Genomic DNA, 26,079 nt, shown 5'->3' on the forward strand with positions numbered 1-26,079 from the left:
CTGTTGACCTAATGTCTGTCTAACATATGGTGCCTGTCTATTGACTGTCTAACTAGACACTGTCTGTCTATCATCCGGATACTACTAGTTCCTTGTGACAGGATTCCTGTGCCATATTTTGTGTTTTCTTGATTCATTTTTAGTTCCAGTAATGTTGATGGTAAAAATGCTACAAACTCTGTTAGTCTAATGTTATATTCTCTTCTGCAGATGAACAAGAGGCAGTCCAGAAGAGGACCTTCACAAAATGGATCAATTCACATTTGGCAAAGGTAGTTTCTAGAACATACATCATTTTTACCAGTGTGGTTCTTATAATGCATTAGACACCAAAGCCTTTTACAGGCTTCTGCTGTGGTATTGGTGGGGATGTGGTCTATGCTAGGATAGATCTAAGGGTGGCTGGTTACTGATGTTTCCTGTTAAGAGTTTGTAGGACAGAAACAATATATTGTGACTCAAAGCATTTTGTTATGCTTTTAAGAAGTATCTTCGAAGACTAAAGAAATAAATGGATATAATTATTTGATAGGTGTAATAAAATTAGAGATGTGCGGCGGCACTTTTCGTGTTTTGGTTTTGGATCTGGATGATTTTTGAAAAAAGCATAAAAACCCCTAAAATTACAGAATTTGGGGGTAATTTTGATCCTACGGTATTATCAAAAGTAGACTCAAGACTTTTCTGTTTACTCAAGCATTTCCATAATGTCCCTTTTAGTATCTTCATGCTTCTGTATTTTATGAAAATGTACTTAATTATTTTCTGTACTATATTATGCTATGTATCTGTTAAGTGCCTTGAGTCCTATTGGAGAAAGAGTGCTATATAAATAAAATTATTATTATTATTATTATTATTATTATTAACCTCAATAACATTCATTTCCACTCATTTGCATTTCCAGTCTATTCTGAACACCTCACAATATTGTTTTTAGGCCTAAAAGTTGCACCGAGGTAGCTGTATGACTAAGCTAAGCGACACAAGTGTTCGGCACAAACACCTGGCCCATCTAGGAGTGGCACTGCAGTTGCAGACATGATGGCACTTAAAAAAACTAGGCCCAAAACAGCACACCATACAAAGAAGTGAAAGAGGTGCAATGAGGTAGCTGTATGACTAAGCTAAGCGCCACAAGTGTACGGCACAAACAACATGGGACGTGCTGGATTTTGCCCAGATCTAATACACGCACAACATTGGTGGCACAAGAGAGCGTACCCCTAAACCAAACACACACGGCAATGCCTGTATAATTAATTTGGATAATAATAACCCTTTTATTTGGAGCTATTATAATAATATGCAGCACAGACGAGCGTACCCCTACACCACATAGGGCAAACCCTGTAAAAATGATTTGGATAATAATATAAGTAATGTATATAACCCTTTTATTTGGAGTAAATAATATACAGCACAGGACACCACCACTGGACTGATGCAGCACAAGACTGCACCACTGGACTGGACGTATATGGCAGCACCCCTGGAGATGTACGGCAGTATCAGACAGGATGGCACTTTAAAAAACTAGTCCCCAAACAGCACATGATGCAAAGAAGAAAAAAAGGTGCAAGATGGAATTGTCCTTGGGCCCTCCCTCCCACCCTTATGTTGTATAAACAGGACATGCAAACTTTAACAAACCAATCATTTCAGCGACAGTGTCTGCCACACGACTGGAGCTGAAATTACTGGTTTGTTTGGGCCCCACCAAAAAAGAACCAATCAATCTATCCTTGCACAAACTGGCTCTACAGAGGCAAGATGTCGACCTCATCCTTTGATTCCTCACCCCTTTGGAATCCACCATCACAGGTCCTTGTGTACTTTCTGGAGGCAATTGCTGGTCAAGGTCTTCCGGGGGCGTGCAAATGGTGGAAGGAGCCACCTCTTTCCCTTCAGTGTTGGGAAGGTCAGGCATTGCAACCGCCGACACACTTGGACTCTCCTTGAGGATTTGTGGTACCATCTTAGAACACACAGTTCTTTTCTGTGCTTTTTCTATCTTAACTCTTTTAATTTTTCTAACGGGAGGATGAGTGCTTCCATCGTCATGTGAAGCTGAACCACTAGTTTTGAACATAGGCCAGGGACTTAGCCGTTCCTTAGCACTCCGTGTCGTAAATGGCATATTGGCAAGTTTACGCTTCTCTGACGACCATTTAAATTTCTTTTTTGGGGTCTTTTTCCTGAACTTTGGCTTTTTGGATTGTACATGCCCTCTACTATCACATTGGGCATCGGCCTTGACAGACAACATTGATGGCATTTCATCATCTATGTCATGACTAGAATCACGGGAATTATACGCCAGTATCACAGGAATTATACGCCAGTATCACAGGAATTATACGCCAGTATCACAGGAGTTATACGCCAGTATCACAGGAATTATACAGCAATAACACGGGAATTATATGCCAGTATTACAGGAATTATACAGCAATATCATTGGAATTATACACCAGTATCACGGGAATTATACACCAGTATCACAGGAATTATACGGCAATATCACTGCAATTATACGCCAGTATCATGGGAATTATACGCCAGTATCACAGGAGTTATACAGCAATATCACTGGAATTATACGCCAGTATCACGGGAATTATACGCCAGTATCACGGGAATTATACGCCAGTATCACAGGAATTATACGGCAATATCACTGCAATTATACGGCAGTATCACGGGAATTATACGGCTATATCACGGGAATTATACAGCATTATCACGGGAATTATACGGCAATATCACAGAAATTATACGCCAGTATCACAGAAATTATATGCCAGTATCACAGGAATTATACGGCAATATCACTGGAATTATACGCCAGTATCACGGTAATTATACGTCCGTATCACAGAAATTATACGCCAGTATCACAGGATTTATACAACAGAATCACAGGAATTATACGGCAGTATAACAGAAATTATATGCCAGTATCACAGGAATTATACGGCAATATCACTGAAATTATACGCATGTATCACGGGAATTATACAGCAATATCACTGGAATTATACGCCAGTATCACAGGAATTATACGGCAATATCACTGGAATTATATGCCAGTATCACGGGAATTATACGGCAATATCACTGGAATTATACGCCAGTATCATGGGAATTATACGTCAGTATCACAGGAATTATACGCCAATATCACTGGAATTATACGCCAGTATCACAGGAATTATTCGACAGAATCACAGGAATTATCCGGCAGTATCACAGGAATTATACGGCAATATCACTGGAATTATACGCCAGTATCACAGGAATTATACGCCAGTATCACAGGAATTATACGGCAATATCACTGGAATTATACGCCAGTATCACAGGAATTATACGCCAGTATCACAGGATTTATACAACACAATAACAGGAATAATACTGCAGTATCACAGGAATTATGCGCCAGTATCACAGAAATTATATGCCAGTATCAAAGGAATTATACGGCAATATCACTTGAATTATACGCCAGTATCACGGGAATTATACATCAGTATCACAGGAATTATACGGCATTATCACTGGAATTATACACCAGTATCACGGGAATTATACGTCAGTATCAAAGGAATCATACGGCAATATCACTGGAATTATACGCCAGTATCACTGGAATTATACGGCAATATCACTGGAATTATACGCCAGTATCACGGGAATTATACGTCAGTATCACAGGAATTATACGGCAATATCACTGGAATTATGCGCCAGTATCACAGGAATTATACGACAGAATCACAGGAATTATACGCCAGTATCACAGGAATTATACGCCAGTATCACAGGAATTATACGGCAATATCACTGGAATTATGCGACCGTATCACAGGAATTATACGCCAGTATCACAGGATTTATACAACAGAATCACAGGAATTATACTGCAGTATCACAGGAATTATACGCCAGTATCACAGAAATTATATGCCAGTATCACAGGAATTATACGGCAATATCATTGGAATTATACGCCAGTATCACGGGAATTATACGGCAATATCACTGGAATTATACGCCAGTATCACAGGAATTATACGGCAATATCACTGGAATTATATGCCAGTATCACGGGAATTATACGGCAATATCACTGGAATTATACGCCAGTATCATGGGAATTATACGTCAGTATCACAGGAATTATACGCCAATATCACTGGAATTATACGCCAGTATCACAGGAATTATACGCCAATATCACTGGAATTATACGCCAGTATCACAGGAATTATTCGACAGAATCACAGGAATTATCCGGCAGTATCACAGGAATTATACGGCAATATCACTGGAATTATACGAGAGTATCACAGGAATTATACGCCAGTATCACAGGAATTATACGGCAATATCACTGGAATTATACGACAGTATCACAGGAATTATACGCCAGTATCACAGGATTTATACAACACAATCACAGGAATTATAATGCAGTATCACAGGAATTATGCGCCAGTATCACAGAAATTATATGCCAGTATCACAGGAATTATACGGCAATATCACTGGAATTATACGCCAGTATCACGGGAATTATACAACAGTATCACAGGAATTATATGGCATTATCACTGGAATTATACACCAGTATCACGGAAATTATACGTCAGTATCACAGGAATTATACGGCAATATCACTGGAATTATACGCCAGTATCACTGGAATTATACGGCAATATCACTGGAATTATACCCCAGTATCACGGGAATTATACGCCAGTATCACAGGAATTATACGGCAATATCACTGGAATTATGCAACAGTATCACAGGAATTATACGCCAGTATCACAGGATTTATACAACAGAATCACAGGAATTATACTGCAGTATCACAGGAATTATACGCCAGTATCACAGAAATTATATGCCAGTATCACAGGAATTATACGGCAATATCACTGGAATTATACGCCAGTATCACGGGAATTATACGGCAATATCACTGGAATTATACGCCAGTATCACAGGAATTATACGGCAATATCACTGGAATTATATGCCAGTATCACGGGAATTATACGGCAATATCACTGGAATTATACGCCAGTATCATGGGAATTATACGCCAGTATCACAGGAATTATACGCCAATATCACTGGAATTATACGCCAGTATCACAGGAATTATTCGACAGAATCATAGGAATTATCCGGCAGTATCACAGGAATTATACGGCAATATCACTGGAATTATACGACAGTATCACAGGAATTATACGCCAGTATCACAGGAATTATACGGCAATATCACTGGAATTATACGACAGTATCACAGGAATTATACGCCAATATCACAGGATTTATACAACACAATCACAGGAATTATACTGCAGTATCACAGGAATTATGCGCCAGTATCACAGAAATTATATGCCAGTATCACAGGAATTATACGGCAATATCACTGGAATTATACGCCAGTATCACGGGAATTATACATCAGTATCACAGGAATTATACGGCATTATCACTGGAATTATACACCAGTATCACGGGAATTATACGTCAGTATCAAAGGAATTATACGGCAATATCACTGGAATTATACGCCAGTATCACTGGAATTATACGGCAATATCACTGGAATTATACGCCAGTATCACGGGAATTATACGTCAGTATCACAGGAATTATACGGCAATATCACTGGAATAATACGCCAGTATCACAGGAATTATACGACAGAATCACAGGAATTATACGGCAGTATCACAGGAATTATACGGCAATATCACTGGAATTATACCCCAGTATCACAGGAATTTATACGGCAATATCACTGGAATTATGCAACAGTATCACAGGAATTATACGCCAGTATCACAGGAATTATACGGCAATATCACTGGAATTATACGCCAGTATCACGGGAATTATACGTCAGTATCAAAGGAATTATACGGCAATATCACTGGAATTATACGCCAGTATCACGGGAATTATATAATTATATGGCAATATCACTGGAATTATACGCCAGTATCACGGGAATTATACGGCAATATCACTGGAATTATATGCCAGTATCACTGGAATTATACGGCAATATCACTGGAATTATACGCCAGTATCACGGGAATTATACATCAGTATCACAGGAATTATACGGCAATATCACTGGAATTATACGCCAGTATCACAGGAATTATACGACAGAATCACAGGAATTATACGGCAGTATCACAGGAATTATACGGCAATATCACTGGAATTATACGCCAGTATCACAGGAATTATACGCCAGTATCACAGGAATTTATACGGCAATATCACTGGAATTATGCAACAGTATCACAGGAATTATACGCCAGTATCACAGGAATTATACGGCAATATCACTGGAATTATACGCCAGTATCACGGGAATTATACGTCAGTATCACAGGAATTATACGGCAATATCACAGGAATTATACGCCAGTATCACGGGAATTATATAATTATATGGCAATATCACTGGAATTATACGCCAGTATCACGGGAATTATACGGCAATATCACTGGAATTATATGCCAGTATCACGGGAATTATACGTCAGTATCACAGGAATTATACGACAGAATCACAGGAATTATACGGCAGTATCACAGGAATTATACGCCAGTGTCACAGGAATTATACGCCAGTATCAGGAATTATACGGCAGTGACACTGGATATATGGCAGCAGAGGACACCACCACTGTGATTGGTTACTGGACTAATGCTGTACAAAACACTACCCCTGATCGGATGCAAGACAACACAGCAAAACTGCAAGGGACTTATACAGCAGCACTGGGGACATATAGCAGCAGAGGACACCACCACTGTGACTGGCTGGACTAATGCATCATAAGACACTACACTGGACTGAGCAGCACAAGATAGCACTGGAATCGCCACCCCACTTTCCCTCCCACACAGACACTGAGGATGGAGACACGTCTTCTCACTACACTCTCCGAGACTGGAGTGAGAATGGCGGTGACGCACGACTCCTTATATAGAATCCAAATCCCGCGACAATCCGACAGCGTGATGATGACGTTTTGCCTCGTTCTGGTTTCCGAGTAATCCGGGAAAACTCGAGCCTGACTCGGATCCGGACTCGGGTAGGGAGGTTCAGTAGGGTTCGGATCTCAGGGATCCGAACCCGCTCATCTCTAAATAAAATACATTTCAAGGGATTATGGAAAATTATTTTACTATTAACATACAATAAGAGGTGACTGCCACTGTCACCATTATTGTTTTATCATTTATTTACTTATATTAGAGCAGCACCATCATATCCACAGCGATGTACAGAAAATGTGTATACACATCAGTCCCTGAGACCTTGGAACTTCCAGTCTAAGGGAATGTTTCAGGTTGGATCACTTATACAATCCAACAAGCAGTGTCCAGATAGTCGGGAAACTGTGCAGGCACATGACCCGCTCATCCTGCGATTGTATCACAGGATTGCGAGCACCTCTGCCCAATTGACAGGCAGAGGCATTCAGGAGGGAGGGATGTGGTCGGCTGATGTTGCCGGAAACAGGGGGCGTGTTGCCCTTGTTTCCGGGAGTGGCGAGTCCAAGGACTGCGTTGTGAGACGCAGTTTCCTTGGCCTCGCAAGCCTCCCTGCGACGGGAAGCCTGTGCGATGTTCATCTGCAGCCTGCCGTCGCAGATGAACATTGCGATCGATGGTCACGATGTTCATCCTGGACTGCGTTTGCAGTATTGCTATCACAAATGAAGGATAGCACCTCCTCCTACATTTGCAATCCTTACTGAATTAGGCCCTGAATCCCCTGCCACACATTAGGGTCCATTTTTATAAGAAGTCGGTTAGTCCAAACTTTCCCCATCCGCCACCACTATTCTAAGCCAGGGTAGTCCAAGATCACTTTTACACTTTGATATATTACATATAAGTTATAATTATAGTTTTCAAGTATCTGAACTATTGTACGGTATATTAACAAAATGTGCGTCTAAATGTCATAGCATATTCAGTCATGTGAAGTCAGTTAAACTGTGGCAGCTTATGTAATTATCTAATTAAACAGTATTAGATTTTGAAGTTATGCACTTAAAATAACTCTAATTAACAGTATTACGTTTTTAAGTTGTTCTCTTAAGTTCTTCAATGATACATGAGCCTCTTTTTACCTTCTCTGTGTTTGTTCAGTCACTCACTATTCCCTGTGTTCGAAATTTTAATAAGGTCTTGAGGGGAGAATTATATTATCAGTACTGATTTTTCCATCATATGTAATTAAATTGAGAATGTTACCAATCAAATGTGAGTGACATTATTGAATAATGTAAGAATAATATACATTGTTTAAAGGCTAAATAGACTTATTATATTTAATTTATAAGCAGGATACATAGATTGCAAACTGCAGTAGCTACTTTTTGTATCTGTAGAAGTGTGGTGTAGTATAGTATATACAGGTTGAGTATCCCATATCCAAATATTCCGAAATACGGAATATTCCGAAATACGGACTTTTTTGAGTGAGACTGAGATAGTGAAACCTTTGTTTTCTGATGGCTCAATGTACACAAACTTTGTTTAATACACAAAGTTATTAAAAATATTGTATTAAATGACCTTCAGGCTGTGTGTATAAGGTGTATATGAAACATAAATGAATTGTGTGAATGTAGACACACTTTGTTTAATGCACAAAGTTATAAAAATTATTGGCTAAAATGACCTTCAGGCTGTGTGTATAAGGTGTATATAAAACATAAATGCATTCTGTGCTTAGATTTAGGTCCCATCACCATGATATCTCATTATGGTATGCAATTATTCCAAAATACGGAAAAATCCCATATCCAAAATACCTCTGGTCCCAAGCATTTTGGATAAGGGAGACTCAACCTGTATATAGGGCCTAATTCAAGGTTGATTGCAAAACAACATTTTACTCTAATGGGCAAAACCATGGGGGTAATTCAGAGTTGATCGCAGCAGCAAATTTGTTAGCAGTTGGGCAAAACCATGTGCACTGCAGGGGGGTGTGGGGGCAGATGTAACCTGTACAGAGAGAGTTATATTTGGGTGGGTTATATTGTTTCTGTGCAGGGTAAATACTGGCTGCTTTATTTTTACACTGCAATTTAGATTTCAATTTGAACACACCCCACCCAAATCTACTCTCTCTGTACATGTTATATCTGCTCCACTTGAAGTGCACACGGTTTTGCCCATTAGAGGAAAATTTTGTTTTGCAATCGACCTTGAATTAGGCCCATAGACACTGTACTGAAGGAGCTATTTATAGTCTCTTGTGAAGATACAGAGAAAATGTTAAAGGTAATGGAAATCTGTCATATGTACAGTTTGTATGATGTATTTTCTTTGTTACCAGAGCTCTGTTATTACAACAGTACTTCTTATTGGGCTTATCACAGAGTTTTAAAATGAACCTTATTATCTACATCTGAATGAAGCTGTTATAGATACGTATCTTGCCCTTTGTCCCATCTGTTACAGTATTTTCTTGAAACTTGAGCAGGGCCGAAACTAGGATTTTTGTCACCCGGGTCAAGGTAGTCATTTGACACCCCACCCCCCAAAAAAAAAAAAAAAGATTTTTTTTTTACAATAAATAAATAAAAAAATAAAAAAAATAAACATTTTAAAATAAATAGATAAATGAATAAAAATATTATACGTTTTACACAGTACGACAGGCAAGTGTCCCCATTTTACACATTGCGGCAGACAGGTGACCCCATTTTACACATTGCGGCAGACAGGTGTCCCCATTTTACACATTGCGGCAGGAAAAAGTGTCCCCATTTTACACATTGCGGCAGGCACGTGTCCCCATTTTACACAGTACGACAGGCAAGTGTCCCCATTTTACACATTGCGGCAGGAAAAAGTGTCCCCATTTTACACATTGCGGCAGGAAAAAGTGTCCCCATTTTACACATTGCGGCAGGCACGTGTCCCCATTTTACACAGTACGACAGGCAAGTGTCCCCATTTTACACATTGCGGCAGGAAAAAGTGTCCCCATTTTACACATTGCGGCAGGAAAAAGTGTCCCCATTTTACACATTGCGGCAGACAGGTCCCCATTTTACACATTCCGGCAGGTGGTGGGGAGAGGGAGGGAGGGAGGGAGAGAGAGAGGGAGGGAGAGGGGCTGACTTACATTTGAAGCGGTTCTCGCCGCTCTTCAGCCGCCTCTCCCTCCTCGTCTGCGCGGCTCCCCCTTCTCCGTCCTCCCGAGTGCCCAGCTCGGGGGGCGGGGTTTCGTGGAATGACGCGTTTGCGTCGTGACGTCACGACGCAATCGCGTCATTCCGCGAAACCCCGCCCCCCCGAGCTGGGCACTCGGGAGGACGGAGAAGGGGGTTTCAATTCTCAAAGTACAAAGGCGCATAGGGAGAGGGTGTTAGGGGGTCTCGGCGCCCCCTCCAATCCGGCGCCCAGTTCGCCTGCCCCCCTAGCCCCCCCCCTAGTTTCGGCCCTGACTTGAGGAATCGTTATATAAAACACCACAGTAACTTAAATTTTAGATCGACTATGGGCAAGAGGTCTTCATGTCTCATCCTATAATTTTCCACGCTCTATTTAGAGCCTCCATGTTGAACTTTAGAGGATAAGCACATTTCTAGGTGCACTCCTAGCAATGTAAGCAAAATGATGTACAAATTCTCACCTCACTATTTTTTATTCATTTTTAATTAATTTCTGACAGAAATGAAGCTAGACCAAGCAATATTTTAGGAGAAAACTTTGTATGAAGTTGTGGCAGTAAAGTAATAGAAGGGTGGACTTTTATGTGACAGTTACACTCCTGCACAGTGTGTCTTTGGAGATATTTCAGTGCGCTATTAGTTTGCGAAGAAGAATCTGCATAGCAAAGAGTAACCTAAACCTTGAAGGGCACTTTGGATGATCTCTGAGTTTTGCCAGTGCATTTTGTTCTTGCCATATGATGCTGCAGTTTTGCAAAATATACTTACCTTACCACAAGTAGTACACCAAGGTCTCATTCATTTTAATTAATCATCTGCTATTGTAAGGGTATTATGCAAACACTGTACTGGTGTTGGTACTCAGTTAGGTTTCATTAAGCCAGTGGGCATAATCTAAGCCTATTATAAGATATGAAATGTGTGTAAATGATATGAGTATCAAGATATATTTACGAAAATAAGCAGCAACCGTACTAACTTATAAAACAGCTTTGAGTATTAATTATATTATATTTTATGTTATTTGGATTGGATGGTATCGCGATCATGGTGCTTGGGATGCCGCCAGTCAAAATACCAACCGTGGCATCCTGACGCTCAGGTTCCCTACACCAATTTAGTAAGTTAACTACCTCTAACCCTCCTTTCTTGGAGCCTGACCGAAACCCCTCCCCCCTGCAGCCTAATCTTGATGATCCCTGGTGGTGCGTAACCCTATCCCCCCCCCCCCTTATTTCAGCCTAAACCTAACTCTCTCTCCCCATCAGCCTAACCCCAACCCTCCCTTAAGGTGCCTAATCGTAACCCTCCCTTTCCGCAGCCTAACCCTAACCTCCCCTTTCCCCACAGCATAGCTCTAACCTTCCCTTAGGGTGCCTAAAACTACTCCCGCAACCTAAACCTAACCTCCATTGGGATTCCGAAAGCCATGATCCTGACTGGATCCCATTTGGATAGCTAAGGTTAAACCCAATTAGGTTCATTTACTGATTGTAACCATCAAGTCATAATGCATTTAAACCGGGGTCTTGCCAATATAAGGGTACACATGCACATTCTTTGCCATTGGATGTAAATACTGTAATCCACATAGAAGAATTGTTATTTTCTTTAAATAGCAAGCTAAGCACCTTTTTAAGCATGTTTCTAATTTTTCTTAACTATCCCAAGTTATAATCTTTTTATAAAAATGACTGCAAGACAGACACAGTAAATATCTACAGGTCACAGCTCTTAGCATGTTATATGATGGTAGCGGGGAATGATGGAGGAGAGCAGCATAACAGGGCATGATGCCATAATAAGGGGCGAGGTCGCCAGCCGTCAGGAAGAACAGCCCTCCTCACGATGCTTTGTGGGAGCTTGGCAGGCTGCAGTCTGCATGTGTGAAGGATCCAAAGGATGCCTAGGGCAGCACTGCACCAGCGATTCTGGCTGTAGGGTGCAGTATCAGGCACTCTCTTAGACAGGTGCAGGGACTGTGGAATAGTGACGATGCCACCCCCAGGAACCCTGTACTCTGTGCAACAGGACCACTTGCACAACTCTAGTTACAGCCAGTATGTCACGTTGCAGACAGAATACAGAGGGGTGTTCCAAATAGAGATGAGCGCCTGAAATTTTTCGGGTTTTGTGTTTTGGTTTTGGGTTCGGTTCCGCGGCTGTGTTTTGGGTTCGAACGCGTTTTGGCAAAACCTCACCGAATTTTTTTTGTCGGATTCGGGTGTGTTTTGGATTCGGGTGTTTTTTTCAAAAAACACTAAAAAACAGCTTAAATCATAGAATTTGGGGGTCATTTTGATCCCAAAGTAGTATTAACCTCAAAAACCATAATTTACACTCATTTTCAGTCTATTCTGAATACCTCACACCTCACAATATTATTTTTAGTCCTAAAATTTGCACCGAGGTCGCTGTGTGAGTAAGATAAGCGACCCTAGTGGCCGACACAAACACCGGGCCCATCTAGGAGTGGCACTGCAGTGTCACGCAGGATGTCCCTTCCAAAAAACCCTCCCCAAACAGCACATGACGCAAAGAAAAAAAGAGGCGCAATGAGGTAGCTGTGTGAGTAAGATTAGCGACCCTAGTGGCCGACACAAACACCGGGCCCATCTAGGAGTGGCACTGCAGTGTCACGCAGGATGGCCCTTCCAAAAAACCCTCCCCAAACAGCACATGACGCAAAGAAAAAAAGAGGCGCAATGAGGTAGCTGTGTGAGTAAGATTAGCGACCCTAGTGGCCGACACAAACACCGGGCCCATCTAGGAGTGGCACTGCAGTGTCACGCAGGATGTCCCTTCCAAAAAACCCTCCCCAAACAGCACATGACGCAAAGAAAAAAAGAGGCGCAATGAGGTAGCTGTGTGAGTAAGATTAGCGACCCTAGTGGCCGACACAAACACCGGGCCCATCTAGGAGTGGCACTGCAGTGTCACGCAGGATGTCCCTTCCAAAAAACCCTCCCCAAACAGCACATGACGCAAAGAAAAAAAGAGGCGCAATGAGGTAGCTGACTGTGTGAGTAAGATTAGCGACCCTAGTGGCCGACACAAACACCGGGCCCATTTAGGAGTGGCACTGCAGTGTCACGCAGGATGTCCCTTCCAAAAAACCCTCCCCAATCAGCACATGATGCAAAGAAAAAGAAAAGAAAAAAGAGGTGCAAGATGGAATTGTCCTTGGGCCCTCCCACCCACCCTTATGTTGTATAAACAAAACAGGACATGCACACTTTAACCAACCCATCATTTCAGTGACAGGGTCTGCCACACGACTGTGACTGATATGACGGGTTGGTTTGGACCCCCCCCAAAAAAGAAGCAATTAATCTCTCCTTGCACAAACTGGCTCTACAGAGGCAAGATGTCCACCTCATCATCACCCTCCGATATATCACCGTGTACATCCCCCTCCTCACAGATTATCAATTCGTCCCCACTGGAATCCACCATCTCAGCTCCCTGTGTACTTTGTGGAGGCAATTGCTGCTGGTCAATGTCTCCGCGGAGGAATTGATTATAATTCATTTTAATGAACATCATCTTCTCCACATTTTCTGGATGTAACCTCGTACGCCGATTGCTGACAAGGTGAGCGGCGGCACTAAACACTCTTTCGGAGTACACACTTGTGGGAGGGCAACTTAGGTAGAATAAAGCCAGTTTGTGCAAGGGCCTCCAAATTGCCTCTTTTTCCTGCCAGTATAAGTACGGACTGTGTGACGTGCCTACTTGGATGCGGTCACTCATATAATCCTCCACCATTCTATCAATGTTGAGAGAATCATATGCAGTGACAGTAGACGACATGTCCGTAATCGTTGTCAGGTCCTTCAGTCCGGACCAGATGTCAACATCAGCAGTCGCTCCAGACTGCCCTGCATCACCACCAGCGGGTGGGCTCGGAATTCTGAGCCTTTTCCTCGCACCCCCAGTTGCGGGAGAATGTGAAGGAGGAGATGTTGACAGGTCGCGTTCCGCTTGACTTGACAATTTTGTCACCAGCAGGTCTTTCAACCCCAGCAGACTTGTGTCTGCCGGAAAGAGAGATCCAAGGTAGGCTTTAAATCTAGGATCGAGCACGGTGGCCAAAATGTAGTGCTCTGATTTCAACAGATTGACCACCCGTGAATCCTTGTTAAGCGAATTAAGGGCTCCATCCACAAGTCCCACATGCCTAGCGGAATCGCTCCGTGTTAGCTCCTCCTTCAATGTCTCCAGCTTCTTCTGCAAAAGCCTGATGAGGGGAATGACCTGACTCAGGCTGGCAGTGTCTGAACTGACTTCACGTGTGGCAAGTTCAAAGGGCATCAGAACCTTGCACAACGTTGAAATCATTCTCCACTGCGCCTGAGACAGGTGCATTCCACCTACTATATCGTGCTCAATTGTATAGGCTTGAATGGCCTTTTGCTGCTCCTCCAACCTCTGAAGCATATAGAGGGTTGAATTCCACCTCGTTACCACTTCTTGCTTCAGATGATGGCAGGGCAGGTTCAGTAGTTTTTGGTGGTGCTCCAGTCTTCTGTACGTGGTGCCTGTACGCCGAAAGTGTCCCGCAATTCTTCTGGCCACCGACAGCATCTCTTGCACGCCCCTGTCGTTTTTTAAAAAATTCTGCACCACCAAATTCAAGGTATGTGCAAAACATGGGACGTGCTGGAATTTGCCCATATTTAATGCACACACAATATTGCTGGCGTTGTCCGATGCCACAAATCCACAGGAGAGTCCAATTGGGGTAAGCCATTCCGCGATGATCTTCCTCAGTTGCCGTAAGAGGTTTTCAGCTGTGTGCGTATTCTGGAAAGCGGTGATACAAAGCGTAGCCTGCCTAGGAAAGAGTTGGCGTTTGCGAGATGCTGCTACTGGTGCCGCCGCTGCTGTTCTTGCGGCGGGAGTCCATACATCTACCCAGTGGGCTGTCACAGTCATATAGTCCTGACCCTGCCCTGCTCCACTTGTCCACATGTCCGTGGTTAAGTGGACATTGGGTACAACTGCATTTTTTAGGACACTGGTGAGTCTTTTTCTGACGTCCGTGTACATTCTCGGTATCGCCTGCCTAGAGAAGTGGAACCTAGATGGTATTTGGTAACGGGGGCACACTGCCTCAATAAATTGTCTAGTTCCCTGTGAACTAACGGCGGATACCGGACGCACGTCTAACACCAACATAGTTGTCAAGGCCTCAGTTATCCGCTTTGCAGCAGGATGACTGCTGTGATATTTCATCTTCCTCGCAAAGGACTGTTGAACAGTCAATTGCTTACTGGAAGTAGTACAAGTGGGCTTTCGACTTCCCCTCTGGGATGACCATCGACTCCCAGCAGCAACAACAGCAGCGCCAGCAGCAGTAGGCGTTACACGCAAGGATGCATCGGAGGAATCCCAGGCAGGAGAGGAATCGTCAGAATTGCCAGTGACATGGCCTGCAGGACTATTGGCATTCCTGGGGAAGGAGGAAATTGACACTGAGGGAGTTGGTGGGGTGGTTTGCGTGAGCTTGGTTACAAGAGGAAGGGATTTACTGGTCAGTGGACTGCTTCCGCTGTCACCCAAAGTTTTTGAACTTGTCACTGACTTATTATGAATGCGCTGCAGGTGACGTATAAGGGAGGATGTTCCGAGGTGGTTAACGTCCTTACCCCTACTTATTACAGCTTGACAAAGGGAACACACGGCTTGACACCTGTTGTCCGCATTTCTGGTGAAATACCTCCACACCGAAGAGCTGATTTTTTTGGTATTTTCACCTGGCATGTCAACGGCCATATTCCTCCCACGGACAACAGGTGTCTCCCCGGGTGCCTGACTTAAACAAACCACCTCACCATCAGAATCCTCCTGGTCAATTTCCTCCCCAGCGCCAGCAACACCCATATCCTCCTCATTCTGGTGTACTTCAACACTGACATCTTCAATCTGACTATCAGGAACTGGACTGCGGGTGCTCCTTCCAGCACTTGCAGGGGGCGTGCAAATGGTGGAAGGCGCATGCTCTTCACGTCCAGTGTTGGGAAGGTCAGGCATCGCAACCGACACAATTGGACTCTCCTTGTGGATTTGGGATTTCGAAGAATGCACAGTTCTTTGCTGTGCTGCTTTTGCCAGCTTGAGTCTTTTCATTTTTCTAGCGAGAGGCTGAGTGCTTCCATCCTCATGTGAAGCTGAACCACTAGCCATGAACATAGGCCAGGGCCTCAGCCGTTCCTTGCCACTCCGTGTCGTAAATGGCATATTGGCAAGTTTACGCTTCTCCGACGACAATTTTATTTTAGGTTTTGGAGTCCTTTTTTTTCTGATATTTGGTGTTTTGGATTTGACATGCTCTGTACTATGACATTGGGCATCGGCCTTGGCAGACGACGTTGCTGGCATTTCATCGTCTCGGCCATGACTAGTGGCAGCAGCTTCAGCACAAGGTGGAAGTGGATCTTGATCTTTCCCTAATTTTGGAACCTCAACATTTTTGTTCTCCATATTTTAATAGGCACAACTAAAAGGCACCTCAGGTAAACAATGGAGATGGATACTAGTATACAATTATGGACTGCCTGCCGAGTGCAGACACAGAGGTAGCCACAGCCGTGAACTACCGTACTGTACTGTGTCTGCTGCTAATATAGACTGGTTGATAAAGAGATGTCTATGTAACTATGTATGTATAAAGAAGAAAGAAAAAAAAAACACGGTTAGGTGGTATACAATTATGGACGGACTGCCTGCCGAGTGCAGACACAGAGGTAGCCACAGCCGTGAACTACCGTACTGTACTGTGTCTGCTGCTAATATAGACTGGTTGATAAAGAGATGTCGTAGTAGTATGTATGTATAAAGAAAGAAAAAAAAACCACGGTTAGGTGGTATATACAATTATGGACGGGCTGCCGAGTGCCGACACAGAGGTAGCCACAGCCGTGAACTACCGCACTGTACTGTGTCTGCTGCTAATATATAGACTGGTTGATAAAGAGATAGTATACTCGTAACTAGTATGTATGTATAAAGAAAGAAAAAAAAAACACGGTTAGGTGGTATATACAATTATGGACGGGCTGCCGAGTGCCGACACAGAGGTAGCCACAGCCGTGAACTACCGCACTGTACTGTGTCTGCTGCTAATATAGACTGGTTGATAAAGAGATAGTATACTCGTAACTAGTATGTATGTATAAAGAAAGAAAAAAAACCCACGGTTAGGTGGTATATACAATTATGGACGGGCTGCCGAGTGCCGACACAGAGGTAGCCACAGCCGTGAACTACCGCACTGTACTGTGTCTGCTGCTAATATAGACTGGTTGATAAAGAGATAGTATACTCGTAACTAGTATGACTATAAAGAAAGAAAAAAAAACCACGGTTAGGTGGTATATACAATTATGGACGGGCTGCCGAGTGCCGACACAGAGGTAGCCACAGCCGTGAACTACCGCACTGTACTGTGTCTGCTGCTAATATAGACTGGTTGATAAAGAGATAGTATACTCGTAACTAGTATGACTATAAAGAAAGAAAAAAAAACCACGGTTAGGTGGTATATACAATTATGGACGGGCTGCCGAGTGCCGACACAGAGGTAGCCACAGCCGTGAACTACCGCACTGTACTGTGTCTGCTGCTAATATATAGACTGGTTGATAAAGAGATAGTATACTCGTAACTAGTATGTATGTATAAAGAAAGAAAAAAAAACCACGGTTAGGTGGTATATACAATTATAGACGGGCTGCCGAGTGCCGACACAGAGGTAGCCACAGCCGTGAACTACCGCACTGTACTGTGTCTGCTGCTAATATAGACTGGTTGATAAAGAGATAGTATACTCGTAACTAGTATGACTATAAAGAAAGAAAAAAAAACCACGGTTAGGTGGTATATACAATTATGGACGGGCTGCCGAGTGCCGACACAGAGGTAGCCACAGCCGTGAACTACCGCACTGTACTGTGTCTGCTGCTAATATAGACTGGTTGATAAAGAGATAGTATACTCGTAACTAGTATGACTATAAAGAAAGAAAAAAAAAACACGGTTAGGTGGTATATACAATTATGGACGGGCTGCCGAGTGCCGACACAGAGGTAGCCACAGCCGTGAACTACCGCACTGTACTGTGTCTGCTGCTAATATAGACTGGTTGATAAAGAGATAGTATACTCGTAACTAGTATGACTATAAAGAAAGAAAAAAAAACCACGGTTAGGTGGTATATACAATTATGGACGGGCTGCCGAGTGCCGACACAGAGGTAGCCACAGCCGTGAACTACCGCACTGTACTGTGTCTGCTGCTAATATATAGACTGGTTGATAAAGAGATAGTATACTCGTAACTAGTATGTATGTATAAAGAAAGAAAAAAAAAACCACGGTTAGGTGGTATATACAATTATGGACGGGCTGCCGAGTGCCGACACAGAGGTAGCCACAGCCGTGAACTACCGCACTGTACTGTGTCTGCTGCTAATATAGACTGGTTGATAAAGAGATAGTATACTCGTAACTAGTATGACTATAAAGAAAGAAAAAAAAACCACGGTTAGGTGGTATATACAATTATGGACGGGCTGCCGAGTGCCGACACAGAGGTAGCCACAGCCGTGAACTACCGCACTGTACTGTGTCTGCTGCTAATATAGACTGGTTGATAAAGAGATAGTATACTCGTAACTAGTATGACTATAAAGAAAGAAAAAAAAACCACGGTTAGGTGGTATATACAATTATGGACGGGCTGCCGAGTGCCGACACAGAGGTAGCCACAGCCGTGAACTACCGCACTGTACTGTGTCTGCTGCTAATATAGACTGGTTGATAAAGAGATAGTATACTCGTAACTAGTATGACTATAAAGAAAGAAAAAAAAACCACGGTTAGGTGGTATATACAATTATGGACGGGCTGCCGAGTGCCGACACAGAGGTAGCCACAGCCGTGAACTACCGCACTGTACTGTGTCTGCTGCTAATATATAGACTGGTTGATAAAGAGATAGTATACTCGTAACTAGTATGTATGTATAAAGAAAGAAAAAAAAAACCACGGTTAGGTGGTATATACAATTATGGACGGGCTGCCGAGTGCCGACACAGAGGTAGCCACAGCCGTGAACTACCGCACTGTACTGTGTCTGCTGCTAATATAGACTGGTTGATAAAGAGATAGTATACTCGTAACTAGTATGACTATAAAGAAAGAAAAAAAAACCACGGTTAGGTGGTATATACAATTATGGACGGGCTGCCGAGTGCCGACACAGAGGTAGCCACAGCCGTGAACTACCGCACTGTACTGTGTCTGCTGCTAATATAGACTGGTTGATAAAGAGATAGTATACTCGTAACTAGTATGACTATAAAGAAAGAAAAAAAAACCACGGTTAGGTGGTATATACAATTATGGACGGGCTGCCGAGTGCCGACACAGAGGTAGCCACAGCCGTGAACTACCGCACTGTACTGTGTCTGCTGCTAATATAGACTGGTTGATAAAGAGATAGTATACTCGTAACTAGTATGACTATAAAGAAAGAAAAAAAAACCACGGTTAGGTGGTATATACAATTATGGACGGGCTGCCGAGTGCCGACACAGAGGTAGCCACAGCCGTGAACTACCGCACTGTACTGTGTCTGCTGCTAATATATAGACTGGTTGATAAAGAGATAGTATACTCGTAACTAGTATGTATGTATAAAGAAAGAAAAAAAAAACCACGGTTAGGTGGTATATACAATTATGGACGGGCTGCCGAGTGCCGACACAGAGGTAGCCACAGCCGTGAACTACCGCACTGTACTGTGTCTGCTGCTAATATAGACTGGTTGATAAAGAGATAGTATACTCGTAACTAGTATGTATGTATAAAGAAAGAAAAAAAAACCACGGTTAGGTGGTATATACAATTATGGACGGGCTGCCGAGTGCCGACACAGAGGTAGCCACAGCCGTGAACTACCGCACTGTACTGTGTCTGCTGCTAATATATAGACTGGTTGATAAAGAGATAGTATACTCGTAACTAGTATGTATGTATAAAGAAAGAAAAAAAAACCACGGTTAGGTGGTATATACAATTATGGACGGGCTGCCGAGTGCCGACACAGAGGTAGCCACAGCCGTGAACTACCGCACTGTACTGTGTCTGCTGCTAATATATAGACTGGTTGATAAAGAGATAGTATACTCGTAACTAGTATGTATGTATAAAGAAAGAAAAAAAAACCACGGTTAGGTGGTATATACAATTATGGACGGGCTGCCGAGTGCCGACACAGAGGTAGCCACAGCCGTGAACTACCGCACTGTACTGTGTCTGCTGCTAATATAGACTGGTTGATAAAGAGATAGTATACTCGTAACTAGTATGTATGTATAAAGAAAGAAAAAAAAACCACGGTTAGGTGGTATATACAATTATGGACGGGCTGCAGAGTGCCGACACAGAGGTAGCCACAGCCGTGAACTACCGCACTGTACTGTGTCTGCTGCTAATATAGACTGGTTGATAAAGAGATAGTATACTACTAATATTATATATACTGGTGGTCAGGTCACTGGTCACTAGTCACACTGGCAGTGGCACTCCTGCAGCAAAAGTGTGCACTGTTTAATTTTAATATAATATTATGTACTCCTGGCTCCTGCTATAACCTATAACTGGCACTGCAGTGCTCCCCAGTCTCCCCCACAATTATAAGCTGTGTGAGCTGAGCACAGTCAGATATATATATACATTGATGCAGCACACTGGGCTGAGCAGTGCACACAGATATGGTATGTGACTGAGTCACTGTGTGTATCGTTTTTTTCAGGCAGAGAACGGATATATTAAATAAAACAAACAACTGCACTGTCTGGTGGTCACTGTGGTCGTCAGTCACTAAACTCTGCACTCTCTTCTACAGTATCACAGCCTCAGGTCAATCTCTCTCTCTCTCTCTCAACCCTAATCTAAATGGAGAGGACGCCAGCCACGTCCTCTCCCTATCAATCTCAATGCACGTGTGAAAATGGCGGCGACGCGCGGCTCCTTATATAGAATCCGAGTCTCGCAATAGAATCCGAGCCTCGCGAGAATCCGACAGCGTCATGATGACGTTCGGGCGCGCTCGGGTTAACCGAGCAAGGCGGGAAGATCCGAGTCGCTCGGACCCGTGAAAAAAAACATGAAGTTCGGGCGGGTTCGGATTCAGAGAAACCGAACCCGCTCATCTCTAGTTCCAAACCCTCTCTGCTCATGTGCTATGTGACTGTGGCTGCCATTGAATTTTAGAATTACAGTATAAATAAGCACAAAATAGCAGCTTGAAGTGGACAAAAAACAAGGGAAAATTGTAATTGACAACATTCATATAGCCTATCATAACAATTTGTAATAAATAAATACAAATACATTTTTTTTTATTTCTTTTATGGGATTGTTGCTTTGCCTAGAGGGGTAAAACACTGCAGGCAATGCCAGAAAAAGCATAAGCTGAGATAGCATCAGATTTCTCTTGAACTCTCCCGAGAGCGTCCCGGGAATCGGATCAGACCCTGGCTTTAATTTTCATTACATTCACTTCAGATATATCTGATGCAATATATCATGTGCCAGATCGCATCAGATCTATCTGATGCACACATGCTACATGCGATTGATCTGATGCTGCTGCCGCTGTTCCCCCTCTTGGTGGGTGGGAGTGGTCAGGGAGATGCCAGTCAAGTGACGCTTCAGATGAATCTGATCAGGTACTTCTGAAGTAAAAAAAACAATCCGATGTGCACCTGTTTTCTTCAGATTCAGATAAATAGTTGGGGCGGCCTCAGAGATCTGTAGTTCAGACATATCTGACACGGGAGTGAGCATTGGATCTGAAGAGCCATCCAATGTGACACTTTTCTTCAGATATGACGGTCAGATGCATCGAAATCTGAAGAAAACTGGCCAAATCTGACTAGTGGATGGGGGCCTTAAGGATGTGATCATGTAAGAGAGATAAAATTAACTGTGGATGCATCCTAAAATATGTGGACAGTATGTTTCAGGTACTTGAGGTCCAAGAAATGCAATAGTGATGATAATGACCATTACAATGCTCCTTTGCTGCTTCTTATTGACTATTTGCATTTTTGCCTCTTCAGTTGATTCACAAGTAAAATAAAATCACCAAAAATATATTTGCTGGGTGTGGCCTGGCCAGCAAACTGAGCAGAAGGGTTTTACAAGAGCTCCTGAAAACCCTTCCTATAGAGACCTCTAAAGCCGCTTATTTAGCCATAACACCGGCCTCTTATCACACTGTAGCCCTGCCTGGACCCACCTCATCGAGGGGTAGCGACTGCGGAGCCGGGGGACCCTTTTAAGGGTCACTGCAGGTTGCGGCCTACCCCTCTCTGTGAAGCCGGGGACTGGAGTAGTAATCCCCCCCTCCCAGATCCGACACTCGGCCGAGTGTTTTGCCCACACCAGGGAGCTAGAAGGCAGATACTGTATCTACCTGGAGCGGGAGACAGCGGGACACGAAGGAGACACAGACGGGACACGGAGACGGCAACCCCTCAGACCTGCACGTCAGTGAAGTGAAGACGGAGACGGAGGCCCTGGGTACCCGCGGTCCGGACGGAGGCGACGGCTGGTAAGCTTTGAATAGTTTGCTAGCCCCTCGCTATCCGGCGGCCCTGCGGCGCCCGAGGCACCTCTCGCACTGCCACCCGCTAGCACCCAGATACTACAGCCCACGACGCAGGCCCAATTGGCAAGGCCTCGGCTCCCCACACGCACAGACCGGGGATTAAAGTTTTGAGGAGGCCCAGTCACGAGTTCCGGGACCGGAACGAGAATTCGGCAGGCCAAGGTGAAATCACCCTAATACTGGGCACATTTTATTAAGTTATCCACCAGCCTTTACCTGCACTGAACCCCCTGGAAATACCGGGTGGCTGTGGATATCGCCACCTGACACCCAGAGTTGCAGCCACAGCCTCCCTCCCCCAGAGGGTGAATATCAGCAGCACACAAAATACACAGAGTCTCCCTGGTTATCCCTGAACCTCTTCACGGAAGACCCTGACCGCCGGCTGGCCCGGGCTGGGAACCAGGAATCACGGGACCAGGAAAGAAGTAAACGCCCTATGGCCCTGCTCGACTCTCAAGTGCATATCGCTTGATTTTACAGGAGCACGCAGGCATACACCCGCCGCTAACCAATACAATATATAGGGTGCGAACTCCCCTATGAAGATGATGCCCTTCTAACAACATGACTGCCCCGCCGTCGCTTCCTGCCTGAATAACCACTCACCACGGTCATCCTCTCTTTACCTATATGATCTACTAATCCCTCCAGGGACATCTCGACATGCCTCCAAAGAAATCGAAGGGGTCTAAATCTGCTTCACAAGTGAATTTCTTTGGGTCCTCCTCCTCCGGTAAGAAGAAGACTCATACAACACTTTCCTCGCCGAATTTGGCTCAAACATCTCAAGCAACTTCATTAATATTAAGCAACACGGCCCATGCCGCACAAGCTGAGATGGACTCCTTAGATGGCCCGGTCACGCTACGATCAATCCACTCCCTGCTAGCCTCTTTCAAGTCAGACATTACATCTGAGCTTAGATCCAATATACAAGCCCTCCGCGCTGATATTTCTGAAATCGGTGACAGGACAGATCATATCGAACACAAGATGGAGGAGCTAGTAACATCACATAATGACCTGATTTCTGCACATGACGCTCTCCTAGACGAGGTCGCTATCATCCGAGACAAAACTACAGATTTGGAGGACCGCTCACGTAGGAATAATATAAAGATAAGAGGCATTCCTGATGATGTTCAAAATGCTGACTTATATGGATACGCCACAGATCTTTTCCACAAATTGATACCTGACGTCCCACTACCTGACCTCCTGATTGACAGGATTCATAGACTCCCGAAGTCTAGACAAGCACCAGCTCAGGCCTCCCGGGACACACTTCTCAGGGTTCATTTTTTTCACACTAAGGAAAAGATTCTACGAGCAGCACTGCCCGCTTCAACTACGGCGACTTGCCTGGGCTCTCTCCAACTTTTCCAGGACCTGTCTCCAGCGACCATGGCCAAAAGGCGATCATTCTTCAACATTACATCAGCTTTACGTAAAGCTACGGTTCAATATAAGTGGGGTTTCCCCACTAAACTGATCGTGCTACGTAATGGCATAACCACCGTCATCAACACACCAGAGGAGGGAGCTAAAACTCTGGAAAAATGGGACATTCCTCTCGACATGCAGCCTGTCCCCCCAGCTACATCACCGAAACGGATTGCCCAAGACTGGACACTAGCCCCGGGCTGAGAAACACTTGGGAATACCCATATAACAACCATATGATAATTACTACTCAGGTTTTGTTTTTTCCCATGCAGGCTCATTAGTAGCTATATTTCATTATACTATAGCCAATACTTTGAGTCGGATGTTTCGATGTTTTTGTTTAAACTTAGATAGAAGTAGACCTGTCTATGCTTTAAATAGACAGCAAACGCCATTTCCTATAATCCTAGGATGACCTACACTTGTTTAGTTTTTTTTCTTTTATTTACCATATCCAGTATTGTGATTGATGATTATATGTTAAACATGTTCTGGTTTGGAGGCGACGGTGGGAAAAGTTGGCTGGTATGCCACCCACCCACACCTGTCCGTCACGATACCCTTGTGACGGGATATCTGGCTCCTTTATGGATGCCATTTCTGTTTTTTTTCCATGTTTTTTCTCTTGTTCTGTCCTCTACCCCCATATTCTTTTCTCTTCTGATGTTGACTATATTTTAATCTTACAGGACTGTGCCGATATGCATGAAAAATGGATGCATGAGTCACTGACGCTTTTAGCCATGCTATATATCACCCCCTCATACCCTCCCTCATGGCCACCTTTCTAAGTCTTAATGTTAAGGGGCTTAATTCACCTAATAAGAGGCGTCTGGCCCTAAAATACTTTACAGATCAAAAAGCAGATATAGTAGCTATACAAGAATCCCACTTCCCACTACACTCCCCCCCTCAGTTCTCCAATACCAACTACCCGGTTCACTATACCTCTTGCGGGCCGTTCAAGAGGAACGGTGTCGCTATCCTCTTCCATAAATCGTGCTCTTTCCAATTGGAAAATAAATGGGTAGATGGAAATGGTAGATACCTGATTCTAGTGGGGAAGTTACGAACCAAACATGTAACGTTGGTCTCCCTATATGCCCCTAATTCTAACCAACCCAGATTCCTGAAATCCTTCTTTCAAAAGCTATACAGTGTCAAGAAGGGAGCGGTTTTCCTGATGGGTGACTTTAACCTAGCCCCTGACCCCAATCTTGATAAATCCTCGAAACTCGACAAACAGTCCGCTAACGCAGCCAAAGCACTGGCTTCCTCCTTTTCACACCTACTAGCCGAATTTGACCTATATGATACTTGGAGAATCAGGAACATAGGGGCCAGAGACTATACATTTTATTCGGCAGTGCACAGATCCTATTCTAGGATCGATTTGCTCCTGACGGATAAATGGACATTACAATCAATTCCCAATGTCAAAATACTGCCGATATCATGGTCAGACCACGCGCCATTACTTTGGACTTGGTCATACAAAACACATACCCCAGCACCACGCCCCTGGAGACTACGGGACTACATTTTGAAAGATGAGGACGGAGTCTCTATATTACGAGAGGCCTTGTCTTCCTATTTAGCCACAAACAGTCCCGCAGATACCTCCATCTCCAATCATTGGTGTGCTCTTAAAGCAGTCCTGCGAGGTGCAGCTATCCATGCTTCAGCTCATATAGCACGT

General features: G+C 43.7%; 1 protein-coding gene across 14 annotated transcripts in view; it reads left to right on the top strand.

Annotated features, from left to right (window-relative positions):
• SYNE1 (spectrin repeat containing nuclear envelope protein 1) overlaps positions 1-26,079 on the top strand; it is a 965,679-nt gene that overhangs the window by 205,155 nt on the left and 734,445 nt on the right. For all 14 annotated transcript variants that reach the window (XM_063917854.1, XM_063917860.1, XM_063917859.1 and 11 more), the window contains exon 3: positions 211-272. In XM_063917854.1, the coding sequence (XP_063773924.1) occupies positions 211-272 (62 nt within the window). The remainder of the gene's footprint in view (positions 1-210; positions 273-26,079) is intronic.

Source organism: Pseudophryne corroboree, chromosome 4 (genome assembly GCF_028390025.1).
Source record: "Pseudophryne corroboree isolate aPseCor3 chromosome 4, aPseCor3.hap2, whole genome shotgun sequence".
In the NCBI taxonomy this organism is placed as follows: Eukaryota; Metazoa; Chordata; class Amphibia; order Anura; family Myobatrachidae; genus Pseudophryne; species Pseudophryne corroboree.